This window comes from Anabrus simplex, chromosome 1 (assembly GCF_040414725.1).
Source record: "Anabrus simplex isolate iqAnaSimp1 chromosome 1, ASM4041472v1, whole genome shotgun sequence".
Classification (NCBI taxonomy): Eukaryota; Metazoa; Arthropoda; class Insecta; order Orthoptera; family Tettigoniidae; genus Anabrus; species Anabrus simplex.
The window spans coordinates 1,496,737,328-1,496,752,494 of record NC_090265.1 but is presented as its reverse complement, the minus strand read 5'-3'; the positions used below and the strand labels follow the sequence as shown (position 1 = coordinate 1,496,752,494).

Sequence of the window (15,167 nt, the reverse complement as noted above, 5' to 3'; positions counted from 1 at the left end):
CCTATTGTCACTCGCAATATTTCACTTTCATGTGCAACATTTTTAGCACCATAGCACTTCGCATAATTCAACCACACATCATAGTGTTAATTACATATTTGTTTCAACTGTTCTTACTGCTTATTAGAAACATGTTTTAGGATTTTGTCAAATATTGTGTATGTTTAAATATGGCTGATGATGACCCCAAGTAGGGTTGAAACTAGTCCCATGTAATGTAAATACACGCAGTGTAAATAAAACTATGTATTGAATAGGAGGAAAACTTTTTTATGTTTCTAATGTATATGTAATCTCAGTTCAATACGGACCAACAACATGAAATTCATAACCCTAGAGATGCCTTAAAATCATGGCTACCAGGCAGGCTATATTCTTTCATATAAGGGCATAAATAACTGTATTCCACATGGTGTTTGCATAAAATATGTGAAATACCGTGTTTGTAATCACTCTGGACCAGGAAAGTAAATAATTACATTAAAGGTTGCCATGAGAAGTAAAGTACAAAATAAAAGGCTCCTATTTTTTTAGGGGCTTAACATGCTCAACTCTCCTACGATCAATAATTTTGAAGCAGAATATTCTTGAATAAAATGCTGACACTATTTAACTTCTATAGCAAAATTTTGTGTTTTTATAAACATAAATGAGGAGTGGAAATGGAAAACTACGTAAGTGCCGCAAATATCATTTTGAGGTTTTTGTTACGACTTGAGTCTGTGTGTTGTGGTGATCCTTCTGGAAAGGAATTGTGTACCAGAAACATTTATATTCGTTCCAAGCACGGTACACTGATAAGCGTTAGCATTTCGGGCAGACACTGATGCCAGTGACCGTGGCCTGGAGAGTGACGCAAGTGCCTAGGGAGGTCCGGTCATCAATATGTGTAGTGCCGCAGCTCGCACTGCATTACATCGTACTAGCCAGTGCTGTTACAGTGGTTGTGTGACACGTTATTACATTGTGTGTGTGTGTGTGTGTGTGTGTGTGTGTGTGTGTAATGCAGATGAACCGACATGGAACCTCGTACTTCTCGTAAGGTTTACAAATCAACGATAAACAAAGAGCGTAAGGAGAAACGTACCGCTGGTATACCATACACAACATCTACAGGTCGTGTTATTCCTGGCAAGAAAGCGCCATCAGAACAACTTGCATGTAAGTGTAAATATGCATGCAAGACATTACTGCATGAGTACAGGGAGAGTCTGTTCACCCAGTTCTACACTTTGGGAAAAAATGAGCAAGGTACATACCTTTCAAATAGACTGGAACTTGTAAACGTAAACAGAAAATGACACAGAACATACAACCATCCGACAGAAAGTAAGAGACAAGCAACAGTGTGCTACAGTGTCCCTAACGGAAGAGGTGAGCATGTGCAAGTGTGCAGTAAGACATTCAAGGACATTTTTGCTATGACAAATCGGCAGCTTCGGACACTTCAAGAAAAGAAAAAGAAAGTTATTATGGTTTATGAGGACAGAAGGGGGAAAGTGAAGGCTCAAACATTCATAAGGGTAAGTTCACCACAAATGATAGGGTTCTGGTGAAAAACCGTATAAATTCCTTTCCCCGAGAATGCAGTCGTAACGGTAGGAAGAATTCGCAGAAAGAATACCTCAGTCCGGATTTAAGTTACCACCGGATGTTTACTGCATTCAAAGAAAAGTATCCAGACAATAAGGTGACATACAAATACTATTGTAGCATGTAGCACCTTCAAGACCGATTTTAAGACACTCTCCATTGCTAAACCCAGAACAGACATATGCCAGTGTTGTGATAAGCTACAGGCCGTTGTGAAAGCCACATCTTCAGAGTCAGAACGACGCAAGGCCAACAGTGAACTACAGCTACACGTAGAGCGAGCATAAAAAACAAAAACACGTATGAAAAGTGATATCTGTGATCTCGGTTACCCACCAGTAATACCTGCACACTGAGTATGGATATGCAGCAGGTTCTGTTTGTTCCGACCCTCACATATTCCAGTATGTTTTACTCACGACAACTAGCTTGCTATAATCAATGTATACATGATTCAGGCACCAATGACAGTTTCATCTTGTTGTGGGATGAAGGGAGCGGAGGTCATCTTGTTTATTCAAAGTGATGACGTCCGGATATACAAACGAAACGTTATATGGTGGGACAACTGCGCATCACAAAACAAAAACAGGATGATGATTATGACACTCATTTATTTAGTTGCTAAAGACCATTTTGATACTATTAATTTAAAATTCTTTGTCCGGACATAGTTTCATGACATACGACAGGGAATTCGGTCTCATTGAGAAAAGGAAACGAGTAATGAAAGCCATGATCCCAGATGAGCTAGAGGCCGTTATTAAGTCCGCAAGACCAAAAAAAACCAATCGAGATACTTAAAATGGGTAAAGATGTTGGTTTGACTGTGGAGCTCTCGCCAATGAGTACATCAATACTATCAAGCTGCAGCTCAGTAAAGCCTCACACAGTAGAGTAAGTAACCAACACCCTAAAGTAATACATGTCAGAACGTAATTCGCTAGTGACTGGGTGTCCTACAAGATATTTAAGAAAACAAAGAAAATGTGGAGGCTTCCTCCACCACCACATCTTCCCCATGTGCAGAAGCATCATCATATCGGTGCAGAAAAGGAGGAGGATCTGCTGGCGCTCTGTGATTACTTAGAGGTAAAGAATAGAGATTACTATCGTCAGCTGTGTCGAGAAGAAACCATGTGTTCCACAGTGTAACATTCATATGCAGATATTATCCACTTCATAATACGTCTTGCATGTATTGTATGTTTTGTTTCATAATGATGATTACATTGTTCTATAACATGTTCTGTGCTGTACAGGAAAGATACTTGGTATGTCATTACGAAACGTGCTTAAGTCTGAAGAGTATTAGCTACAAATTTGGTTTATGTTTCTTCTTCTGCTCCAAGAACTTCTTCATTCTTTCCGACCTGGCTGCCCTTTCTTCATCAGTTATGGTGCACTGTTTGCATGTAAAAAGTTTTTAGTTTAAGTCTCAAGTCTTTGTTTCTTATGATTCTTTTCTCTTCTCGGTCTTGAATTTGCTGCATTGTCAAGCCTAACTCATCTGAATCATCTTGGACTTCTTTGAACCAATTATTCTTGTTTTTTTACTCTTCCAACTGAGCTCGATAGCTGCATTCGCTTAAGTGTGACCAGTATCCAGTATTCAGGAGATAGTGGGTTTGAATCCCACTGTCGGCAGCCCTGGAGATGGTTTTCCGTAGTTTCCCATTTTCACACCAAGCAAATGCTGGGGCTGTACCTTAATCAAGGCCATGGGCGCTTCCTTCCCACTCCTAGCCCTTACCTATGCCATCGTCGCCATAAGACCTATCTATGTCAGTGTGACGTAAAGCAACTTGCAAAAAAAAAAATTACCTTTTCCAAAAGTAGTTGAAAAGATGTATCAGTACCCTGGTTTCTAGTAGTCTCGATATGTGGCAGAAAAATGCAACCCTCCTTTTCTGCATTGTGTCTATTATTGACTCAGTTTCCTGGTGTATAACTTCATTAGGTAAAAATCGCCATTGTCCATCTACTTGGTATTTTTGTTTGATTGTTCTAAGGATTCCTCCTTCTGTTTTCTGTAATTATTTATTTATATAAAATGTAGTAGCTATTTAATTTCACCTAATAAGTAAGTAAATTAACATTCAAATATTGCTGCTTCATGGAACAGTAATTCCGTTTTTTGCAAACACTCTGTTCCCAAAAATTTGGCAGCCTGGGCCCAACAGGCCAATTTTTAAATCCAGCACCAGACTTTTAAGAGTACAAATGGCACTAGGAAAGTTTTGCAACACGCAAAAACGGTTGGCTGGACACCCTTGTTATGGTGAGGGATGAAAAGGGTGAAAACCGGTCTAGAAGACAGCAAGGTGCGACCTTCACACCCGTTGTTACCAAGCATTGGAATTGAAAGCAAGTTAAGATGTCATTGTGGTCTAAAGGTGAATATCGTGCAATTATCTGCTACAATTTTGCTCGTGGATTAACTGTTGACCAGTGCCTTGAGGTAATGACTCCTGTGCAGGGGAAAGACTGTCCACATCGGACAACAATTTTCCGCTGGTACAAAGAGTTCCAGAGGGGAAGTTTTGGCCTTGAAGACAATCCTCACTCTGGGCGACCGTTGACTGAGGAAAACATAGAAGCTGTGAGGAAAATGTTGCAGCAAGAGAGGCGGTTGACATATCAGCAGGTAGAAGAGACCCTCCACATCACTGCACCAGCTATTCATTCAATTCTACACGACCATCTCCATGTTAGAAAGGTTTGTTCGCTTGGATTGCCCCATTCACTTTCAGAGGAACAAAGGGCACATTGAGTGAAATGGTGCAGAGAAATGCTAAAACAGTTTGAAAATGAGACTTCGCGTAATGTCAATAGCATCGTTACAGGTGACGAAACTTGGCTTTATTATTACGATGTCCCAACAAAATCCCAGAACAAGGTGTGGCTGTTTAAGATGAGGGTACTCCTGCGACTGTGCAAAAGTCAAGGTCAGTGAAGAAAAGGATGATGGCAGTATTCTTCACTAAACGGGGCATCCTGACTCGGGTTGTGCTAGAAACACAAAGGACAGTTACTGCGAAGTGGTACAGTGAGACTTGTCTGCCTCAGGTCATCCAGGCTCTCAAGCAGCTCCGTCCAAGGTCATGGCTCAGCACTTGGCTCTTGCATCAAGACAGTGCTCCAGCACATCGTGCTAATGTAACAATGGCTTTTCTTGCCAGATCAGGATTGACTGTGCTTGATCACTCTCCATACAGAGACTTCGAGTGACTTCCCACTCTTCCCAGAAGTGAAGATGAAACTGAAAGGGTGGCGTTTTGCATCCGACGAGGAGCTTCTGGCAGCATGGGATCAAGAGTGTGAAAATGTAACAAAAGAAAAGTGGCAGAGTTGGTTCAGTTGGTTTAGTGACTGGTTTCGACGTATGGAGAAGTGTATTGAGTGTGGTGCAAATCATTTTGAAAAAGTTTAAAGCGTTAAAACATTGCAAAACTTTGTTAGTGCCCTTTGTATTATTAGTGAAAATTCCCATTAAAAATTTGTCATTGGTCCCCTACAATTCACATGAAACATGTACTTCTAGCTTCAGCTAAGGAACATATTTCACATTTATGTCTAAAAGAAGAGATTATGTTGATCACTTCTGTCTGAAGATCTAATATCTGTAATGTTCCTAATTATTACCTTACTCATTCCCACTGCTATATGTTTACCTTGGTTTATGATTGTTTTCAGTTGAATCCTACAAAAATGGAATCTCCAGATGATGCATGTGCTAATGCCGAGTTCCTCCTCCAGATTCTAGATGAAGTAACGTTGTCTATCTTCATGTCAGCAGAAGCATGTCCTAAGTATGACTTCTTTCTAATTTAATTGAATCTATTTAATATTTCAGGATATTGACAAACAAATATATCACTTTTTTAATGTTTTAAGGACTGTCAGGTACATTTGTGGTTGCCTACAGCGAGCAGTTATGGGAAAGTGGCCTCATGAACGTCTAGTTCGAACTAGGGTAGTCAGTGGATTCATCTTTCTGCGACTCCTCTGCCCAGCCATTTTGAATCCTCGACAGTTCAATCTGATTTCAGGTATTTATGATAAGTGTTAAATTGTGGTATACCCATTTGAATGTTTTTGGAAACTTCTATAGCACGAAATATATTTTGTAGAAATTCTGTGTTTGGGATAACAGCAATAGCTGTTGAGATTCCAACATGTTGTCCTGAAGGATTGCTAACTTCGATCGGGTTATATTGAAACCTTTTTTTTTTTTCAATCCCTGGACCTTCAGTATTTTTCCTCTTTGAATATTCTTATATTCAATATCAGATGTATCACAGAAGCATGTCAGTGAAAGTGAAATAGTAAGTATATATATCTTCGGAGGCCTTCACTAATATACTCAATAATTAAATTGTGAATGATAAAGCTCGCAGCTCTCGGTAAATTGGTGACAGATATGAATGTACAGTGAGTGTGTAGCATCCTGCCTTGTTACATAGTGGAGCATATTACTAGTGAGAAAATTACCTGTGCCAGTCAAGCATAGCAGTTCTGCTTATATCTAAATAATGCGTAGCATTTCGATGCTTATTTTGTTCACCACTAACTATAGCAGGGGTTCTGAACATTTTTGGTTCACAGCACACTGCTTTGTGAAGTTCTGCAGCACATTTGGCCTGATTTAGAGGGATTTCATATGTTAAAGAGCAGTCTCGATAGATCACAGACCCTAGAGGAAAGTATGCTGGAATGGTTGAGAAACATAGCATATGACTCATGCCTTATCTATACCTACAGTTTTTAACAGTGTACCTATGTGAACAGCAATTTTTGGCACTGATCAACATTAAAATAGGAAACAGGAGAGGTTTCTTTGTATACATTGAAAATTAAAGATGTATTTGTCTGCTCTTCTTCCCTTTATTGAACAGTTATGCAGAAGTAAATAGCCCTTCATTTCCCATTGGATTGTAACGATGATATAATTACTAATAGAACATCATTTTTTCAGTTTCTGTAACATCATTGCAATTCTGTTAGGTAATAACATGTTCACCTCTATAGTGTAAATGGTTTCCACCATTAGCTGTCATCCTCAGAAGCCTGGGTTGATTACTGGTACTGCCGGAATTTTAAGATTGGTTGTTGTTTGTTGTTTAAAGTGGCCTAACATTTAGGTCATTGGCCACAATTTAAGATTGGTAGGAGGGATGGTATGTGGTTAGAAAGGTACACGCAATTCACTTCCATTGGGGGTTGTACCTTTAAAAAGCTGCACCACCTTGAGACTATACAAATTTACAATAAATAAAATTAATAAAATATTTTATAAACATGCTTGTTTTTGTGTGTAGTATTTCTTTCATGGCACAGCTAGACAATTTCAGGGCACATCATTTTAGAACCACTGATGTAGAGATACCCTAATTTTCTGGTCTCTGCAGTTGATAATTGTAGTATTCAATAACTGCAGTTTATTCCACCTGTTTATTCTGTATGTACAGTAAAACCTCAACAGTTTGAAATCAGTTAATTCAAAATTCTGCCTAATTCGAAAAAGCTCTCGTTCCTGGTAACATTAGGTATGGTTTTGTATATTATTTAAATTGTTTAATTCAAAATATGGATAAATCATAATTTGAAGAACAATGTCGGTCCCATTACCAAAATTCAGACTTTTAATACAAACTGCATTTACATTTTTTTTTTTTAAATAGTATTTTATAGAGTAGTTTAAATTCAAAATTTATCTGCATCATGATAGAATGCGTCTTTCGGAACGTGCAGGGGTAGCTTTATACAATTTCACTCCGGTGTGTCTACAGTGTGCTTCATATTTGCTAAGTTTGAGTGAAATCATAATTCTATGTATTTAGTATTTTAAGGAACGCCACAATATCACGTAGCAGGCAGTGTGCATACAAGCAGAACCTGTGAACACTGGCGATCCCGACAGTTGGCGAAAAAGCATGACTCATGTAATAATTCGCACACACCGAACAATATTGTCAATGCAAATGAAACTCCATTGCCTTTTTAATGCCGATCCCAAACGGACTTACGATTTTAAAGGAGAGAAGTGCCAGCCTGAAAATCGTACAAGGGTGGAGGTCATTGTACTGTGTTGCAATGCACACAGAAGCAAGAGACTTCCTCCCCTCGCCGTTGGAAAGTTTGATAAGCCACAATGTTTTAAGGGCATCGGGTACTTTCCGTACAAGTACAGGGCATCTAAAATGCATGATGATATCATCCGTTCAGTCGGATCTGACCCTAAGCGATTCTATGAATTAGTGCTCTCCAAGTTGTCCTGCCTCCTTTACGTGTTCCAGGGTGAGGGTTGTGTCTTGTTTTAATGGTGTCTAACCAACGAGTCCTCAGCTTCCGGTGAGGTTTATAGATAGTTTTTATGTTGTATTTGTCCAGTATCTTGCCGATCCTGTCTGTAGTGTTTTTAATGTATGGCAGTATCACTGTTTTCTGGCGGGTCAGTTCTTCTTTCCCGTTGTTTTCTCCTGCGGTGGCCTTTTCTTTGTTCTCTTCTAGCCCATTATCTACCACCAGTAAAAGACACAATAGAACTACAGGCCCCTGGAATATATCACATTGAATGTAGCTGCGGAGCTTGTTATGTAGGTGAGACAAAACGTCTGATCTCCACCCGCCTAAAAGAACATATCCGTCACACCAAGAACCAAAACGCAGATATTTCAGCAGTAGCCAAGCATTCCTATGAAACTAGGCACGGAATATCATTTGACACAAGATCAAGATCCTAGCAGCTATCCCTTGGAATCTGGAAAGGAAAATCCGCGAGGCTATCGAAATCAAGAAACATCTGAACAACATAAATTTAGAAGAAGGATATAAAGTCAGTAATTCTTGGATGCCTATCATTCATAGTTTAAGACATGCAGACCACAACATAAACACACGGGCCGCATCCCCATTACATAAAAGCGCGGGCAAGCCCCCACTACTTGGCTGTGGCATATACTTTCCAGAATTCTCATGAGACAGCCAGGGCTTACGTCAGCCAGAAAGGCTAGGATATAAAAGGCCAAGATCAAGGCCACTCTAGTAGTGTAATTTCTGCCTGGGAGACTGATTACCTTGGATCGAGTAGGAGTATTTCAGTCGCCTTGACAAAGAATACTGCAATGTATTTGAAACGTCAGCAAACTGTACGCGATGTGCATACAACACGGTTCAACCTGGAAATTAAATTAAATAATTCTTCACACCGTGGAAGCTTCACTTCTAAGATACTGGTAGGTCATTTTTAAATTATTATGTGTATATATATAGGGTTTTAATCATCCATTTCACATCATCATTTCATTTCTTTGTATTGCAGCTATAACGTATTCTGAACGAACGACTTATTGTGTAAAGTATTTCAACATCATTCGTATTAATAGCTTGCAGTAAATTTTCCAATAACAGTCGTGAGGTGACCGGAGTCAGCAGGCTAATTTCAGCCAATTACCAGGAAATGTACGACATCAAGCTTACGAGAGACCGTACCCCTTCCATACTCTGAGGAGACAGTAAAAAACCTTGTTAATGCCTACTTTTCAAAGTTCGCTACCTGACGCTATGTTTCCGCGGGAAAGTTCAACCTATGTGAATGGACGTAATGAAACAACATGCTGGATTTAGAGCAATACCTAGGAGAAGGGATAAGACCTCAAGTCTTATGGGACCATGTGATACAGTTGATAAAGGGAAACTTTGGAGCCTATATACATTGACAACAAGAGCTGGAGAGGAAGATTCTACAATTCTAATCTATCATCGGAAGAGGGCTGTACGTCTTGACATCGGAGAAGATCTTAACTTCGTTCACTTCGCATCTGAGTAGTGTACTACTCAAAATATACTCTCATTGAGACCTGTTATCTCAGTGATGAGAGTTAGTCAACAGGACACCGGTGTTGACTGGTATAGGGCAGGAGAGATTTTGTTATGAATTTGGTTACACTATGTTTCCATAATACGGAAGAATACAAGTGTAATCTCTCCATGAACGTAACCCATGGTGGTTTTGCTATTAAAATTAGGACCCATTACGACTTTATGTAAGAAGTGTTGAAGTCAGGAAAAGTCGTATTACAGCTAGTGTACTATGCACAAAGCAGAAGTAGGACTGGAATCCACAACAAGAGATGACGCCGCCTGTACGAGAGATCCATCAATCATAAGCTGCTACATAGATTGTATCCAGATAGCAGAGTCTACAAATGGTGAGCTAATGGCATAAATTGCTGCAAGTCTACGCGTAACAATTCATGTTCTTAGAGTTTATTTCATTCATTTTTTTCTTCTTTTGCTTCCGTAAGTTCAGATTCCCTTAATACGCCGTTACATCACGTTTTTCATCCTAATAAATAGTTGTTTTAATTTGTATTTTAGGAAATTCTTATTAATGATCCTTAACTTCCAAGTTAGTGTACTAAATGGTTAGTGTCCCGTCACCCCACCCCTGGGAGTTGTTAGAGTCTCATTACGTATTATTATTATTATTATTATTATTATTATTATTATTATTATTATTATTATTATTATTATTATTATTATTATTATTATTATTATTTACCAACTATCGTTTTCAAGCCATAAGCTTGAAGGCTGGCGCCCATGGGATATTGTTTATGGAGAAACAATGAGATATTATTTATTTATGTTAAAATTAAGGTGACCCGCCACGTCACAAAGTTGTCACACAGCTGTGGGCAAGAGTGTGTACGTCACATTACTACGTCAGAAAGAGAGTGATTATAGAATCATCAGAATGATAAACAAAGAGTGGACTAAGCCTAGCAAGCTCAGTAAGTTATTAGTAAATAGAAATATGTACACAAGAAAGTGGCAAGATTTTGAAATACATGCAGGGCAGATTAAGGCCAGATAGCTAAGGTTAGGCCATATATCTGCTATAAATAGAACAAGAAAGTACAGGATAACTATGACAATTAGAATATTATTATTATTATCGTTGTTGTTATTTCTCAATCTAATTAATTGTTAAACTGCATGCTTATGTTTTAAGGTTCCGATAAATGGTATGTTATCGCCTCAGCTGCTGGAGTTCCGTAGCTGTAGGCTGACAGTGTTTGTACGTTCGTTCATATCTAATAAGTATATAAAATAAGTACCTGTTTTTTTACTAACCATTGTTCTCTCTATAAAATGTTGTGCCAAATCAAACTGTTCTAGCTAATTTTAAAAATCAACCTATTTGGCTACAGCATGCTTTATTCCCCCATAAGGAAAGCATTGGCCATCATCATCATCCTTTAATGTATTAGTCCTATAGAAGAACTGTTACGGTCTATACTGAAACAGGAACGCCCGTACTTCAGTTTTGTGGAGAGGATGGATAACGCCAAGGCGTGTACGGTTCATGCTTTAGAGAGTACGAGAGAAGGGTAGTGAAATGAGTTCATATTTGAAGTGGAACTTGCAGTTTATTAAAAAAATGCATGGAAATTATATCAACTTTTACAGACGAATAGTTTGAATGTCCTCGAAGATGTGGAGAAGGCGTCGTTATGTGGCGTCGGCGTCGTCCCACGGTGGTTGTTAGTCCTTGATGTTGAAGGAGACTCGAACCTGGGGCGGTCGTCTGACGATAGTGCAGCGTAGAATAGTTGTCGAGTTTTGTATTCCACTAAGTCCTATGAAAGGAGCAGAGAAATGTAAAACGTTTGCACAGAATGTCAGTGGAATCTGATACGACACTTCTCGACCGCACTACACTGCAAATTATGGCGAGACACTGTTTACACATCAAAGAAAAGTACAATAAGTTCCACCTTTTCAATACATTATATTATGTGACAGTTTTACGTTACAGTTAAACCTTCACATTTTTATACACTCGGGACCGGTTTCGACAGTGTCCCTGTCATCATCAGCCAAGAACAATTAATCGAGGACAATAAACCTTACAATATTTCAGGTATGATATAACAGTGAATATAAAATTATACATTATCTACAAAAAGGTGTGAACATGTCCAGGTAAAAAATCACGATTAAGAAAAATCATGTCCTGTAGGGTGTACATTTATAAAAAATTTTTTAATTGAAATGACGTGTTAAAAATCTGCTGTTATATTATAGCTATAGCAGAGTATGTTTATAGGTGTAAATCTATGAAGTTTTGGCACTCAAGACATATAGCTATGTTTGACAAGTTAAAGGTGTTCAAACATTTAGTTAAATGGTGTTCCACTTAAAATATGTGATGTAGTTCAGCTAAGGTTGTAGTAAATATGTTTGTAGGCTTGATTTTGGTGTTTTTAACACTCGAGATATATAGTCATGTGTGACAAGTTAAAAGTTGATAAAACATTTAGTTAATGGTGTTCCACTTAAAATATATGGTAAAGTTCAGCTGAGGCTACAACTTGGACTTGAGGAGCAGATGATTATGTAAAATATCAATATAAGTAAAATTGAACAATTTAAATGGGTCACTGCTTGTTGATGTAGATGATCAGCAAGTCCTATTAAACAATTATACATATCGACAGTGGTTGTATATCATCTTGCTGAGAAGTAACAAAAGTCCTGGCTGAAATGGTGCTTGTAGATCTTATATTGTAGGTTGTGATTACATAAATTGATTAGAAAGGATCCTGATCCAAGTCGGAACCTATAAGAAATAAAATAAAACGCAATATAAAGTTACCGTATTTAAGAACGAAAGGGAGTTAAATTTCGCGAAGTGTTGATGAATGAGAAACTCACCTCAGGTGCCAAGTTGATGGTAGACGGAACGTAGTGGAACTGACAGGCTGAAGAGGGACAAGGCCTAGAAGGGAGCAGGGAGGGGCGGAGTTACTGAGTTAGGGGAAGGAGGCAACGCGGTAGAGGCGGGACTGTGATCAGGTGGGCGCGTGCGATGGTAGGGGAAATATGTAAGCGTGTTGTGTATTGTTTTGAAGATGGATCGGTTTTTTGGTATTTTAAGAGTGTTCATTATTTTGATAAAAGTGTCAAAAAGTATTGTAGGTTTTTCGGAAAGATCGTTAAGGTTAAAATTTGGGTTATTGTATTGATCGAGTGAGATGTAGAATTGTTCGGTGAAATCGAGTGTGGGGCCTTTATTTATTATTTCAATGATGTCTATGTCGTTATTCATACCATAAAATTTATGTTTATAATCATGTATATGTTGGCCTATTGCGGAAAATTTTCTGTATTTTATCGCATTTACGTGTTCAGTATATCTAATTTTGAACGATCTACCGGTCTGTCCAAGGTAGGTGCTGAGACAGTCGTTACAGTGGAATCTGTAGACGCCTGATTTGTCAGAAGGGTTAGAGGTATTGATTGAGTTAGAATTGTACAGGATATCTAGATTTCTGTTATTAGTTTTAAAGGAGATGTTAGTTTTCTGTTTCTTAAATATATTTGTAATTTTGTAAATATTACGGTTGTAGGTAAAGGTTGAAAAAGATTTCGATTTAGTAGCTTCTTTAGTTAAGTTCGATTTTGGGCGATGTCTGAATTTGCTGATTATATTTTCTATAAAATTCTTGTTGTATCCATTATGAGCTGCGATATTACGTATGGTATTTAATTCTTTGTTAAGGACTGATTTCGACATTGGGACATTAAATGCTCGATGTACTAAGCTATTATAAGTGGCCCGTTTATGGCTTAGGGGGTGAATAGAGTCTTCTTGTATTGTAGTGGCAGTATGTGTAGGTTTTCTATAGACATTATATTTGAAGGAAGATAGAAGTCTGGTGATGGTGAGATCAAGAAAGTTAATAGTATTATTGGCTTCGGATTCCAGTGTAAATTTTATGTCTGTATCAATAGTGTTAAGGTGCGTTAGGGTGGTAGCTGCATCTGTAGTGCGTTGGTCCATAATAATAAATACATCATCGATGTACCTGGACCAAAGATGTATATTGCTAAATGTTGTGTTATTGTCAATTTTTGTATGTTCTAAAAAATCTAAGTATATTTCTGCTAAAATGCCGGAGGCTGGGGATCCCATGGCTAGGCCGTCTTGCTTGTAAATTATTTTATCGAAGGTGAAGTAGTTGTTATTGATTAAAAGTTTCAAGATAGACATAAAGTCAGTGATCTCAAGTTGACTAAGTTGACTATGGTTATGCAAATTTTGAGGGATAATTTTAAGAAGTTTTTCTGGTTTAATACTACTGTACATATTAGTGATATCAAACGAATGTAAAGAATGGTATGGTTGAAGTGTAAAGTCATTCAGTTGTTTGATAAGTTGTAGTGTATTCTTGATAGATTTTCTAGACTTAAAGGTGTAGTGTCTTTTAAGAAATTGTTGGGTGAATTGTGCTACTTTGTACAATGGGCTCGGTCTGTAGTTTACTATAGGACGTATCGGGACATTAGGTTTATGTATTTTAGGTTGTGCTTTAACGGTGGGAAGTCCTGGGTTCATTTTAATTAATTTGCTTTTTTCACTGTCGGTTAAAAGAAATGATGTGTTTTTAAGCGTCTGTTTTAATTGCCGTTGAATGGTTTGTGTAGGATCTTTGTTAATTATTGTAAAAGTGCTGTCTGTGAAAAACATTTTGGTTTTGGATACATATTCTGTTTGATTCATAATAACAGTGGTGTTGCCTTTATCTGCTTTCGTGACGATAGTATGAGTATCTTTAATTTTATTTTTAAGTTGAATGATTTTATTTCTATCTTCGAGTTGAGATTTGGTCATGCTTTGGGTAGGTGATGTAAAGGTTTTCTTAAGCTGTTTGTTGGCTTCGTGTCTGAGCTCATCTTGTATATCATGAGGCATCTTCTTTATCGCTGTTTCCGTTTCTACTATTAGTGTTTTCACAACATTTAATGGGTTATAATTAGGCCAGTTGTGTTTAGGGCCTTTTGACAAAATAGTGATCTCTTCATCATCGAATGTTGTATTAGATAAATTGATGAAAGGAGAGTGAAAGTCAGCTATAGGGTGACTGGCAGTGTTTGGGTTGATCAGGTTATTAGATGGTTTGTTGGTTATGGAAGATCTGTTGAGGAGGGTTTGAAATTTGTTATCTAATGTGGACTGTTTTTGGACAAGCAAAGTGGATAGTTTACTGTAAATTTTCTCTTGGAAAATGTTCCATTGTGAGTCTGATAACAACATGGCAACTTCGAGGTGGGTTTCATACAATCGGTTGTTTAAGAGTGATTTTTTCTTATGTAGAAATTTCAATTCATTTTTGAGCCATAATTTGTTAGTCTTACGGTTAACTTTATATTGATGTGGTAAAACATGTTTCTTATAAGCCATAAACGGGCCACTTATAATAGCTTAGTACATCGAGCATTTAATGTCCCAATGTCGAAATCAGACCTTAACAAAGAATTAAATACCATACGTAATATCGCAGCTCATAATGGATACAACAAGAATTTTATAGAAAATATAATCAGCAAATTCAGACATCGCCCAAAATCGAACTTAACTAAAGAAGCTACTAAATCGAAATCTTTTTCAACCTTTACCTACAACCGTAATATTTACAAAATTACAAATATATTTAAGAAACAGAAAACTAACATCTCCTTTAAAACTAATAACAGAAATCTAGATATCCTGTACAATTCTA

The 15,167-nt window shown here is 37.7% G+C and overlaps 1 protein-coding gene across 2 annotated transcripts in view; it reads left to right on the top strand.

Moving 5' to 3' along the window:
• vap (RAS p21 protein activator vap) overlaps window positions 1-15,167 on the top strand; it is a 446,783-nt gene that overhangs the window by 377,598 nt on the left and 54,018 nt on the right. For both annotated transcript variants that reach the window (XR_010858638.2, XM_067137984.2), the window contains exons 14-15: window positions 5,290-5,405; window positions 5,491-5,645. Coding sequence is in view for 1 of the 2 variants with exons in the window: in XM_067137984.2 (XP_066994085.1) it covers window positions 5,290-5,405; window positions 5,491-5,645 (271 nt within the window). In the remaining variant the exon portion in view is untranslated. The remainder of the gene's footprint in view (window positions 1-5,289; window positions 5,406-5,490; window positions 5,646-15,167) is intronic.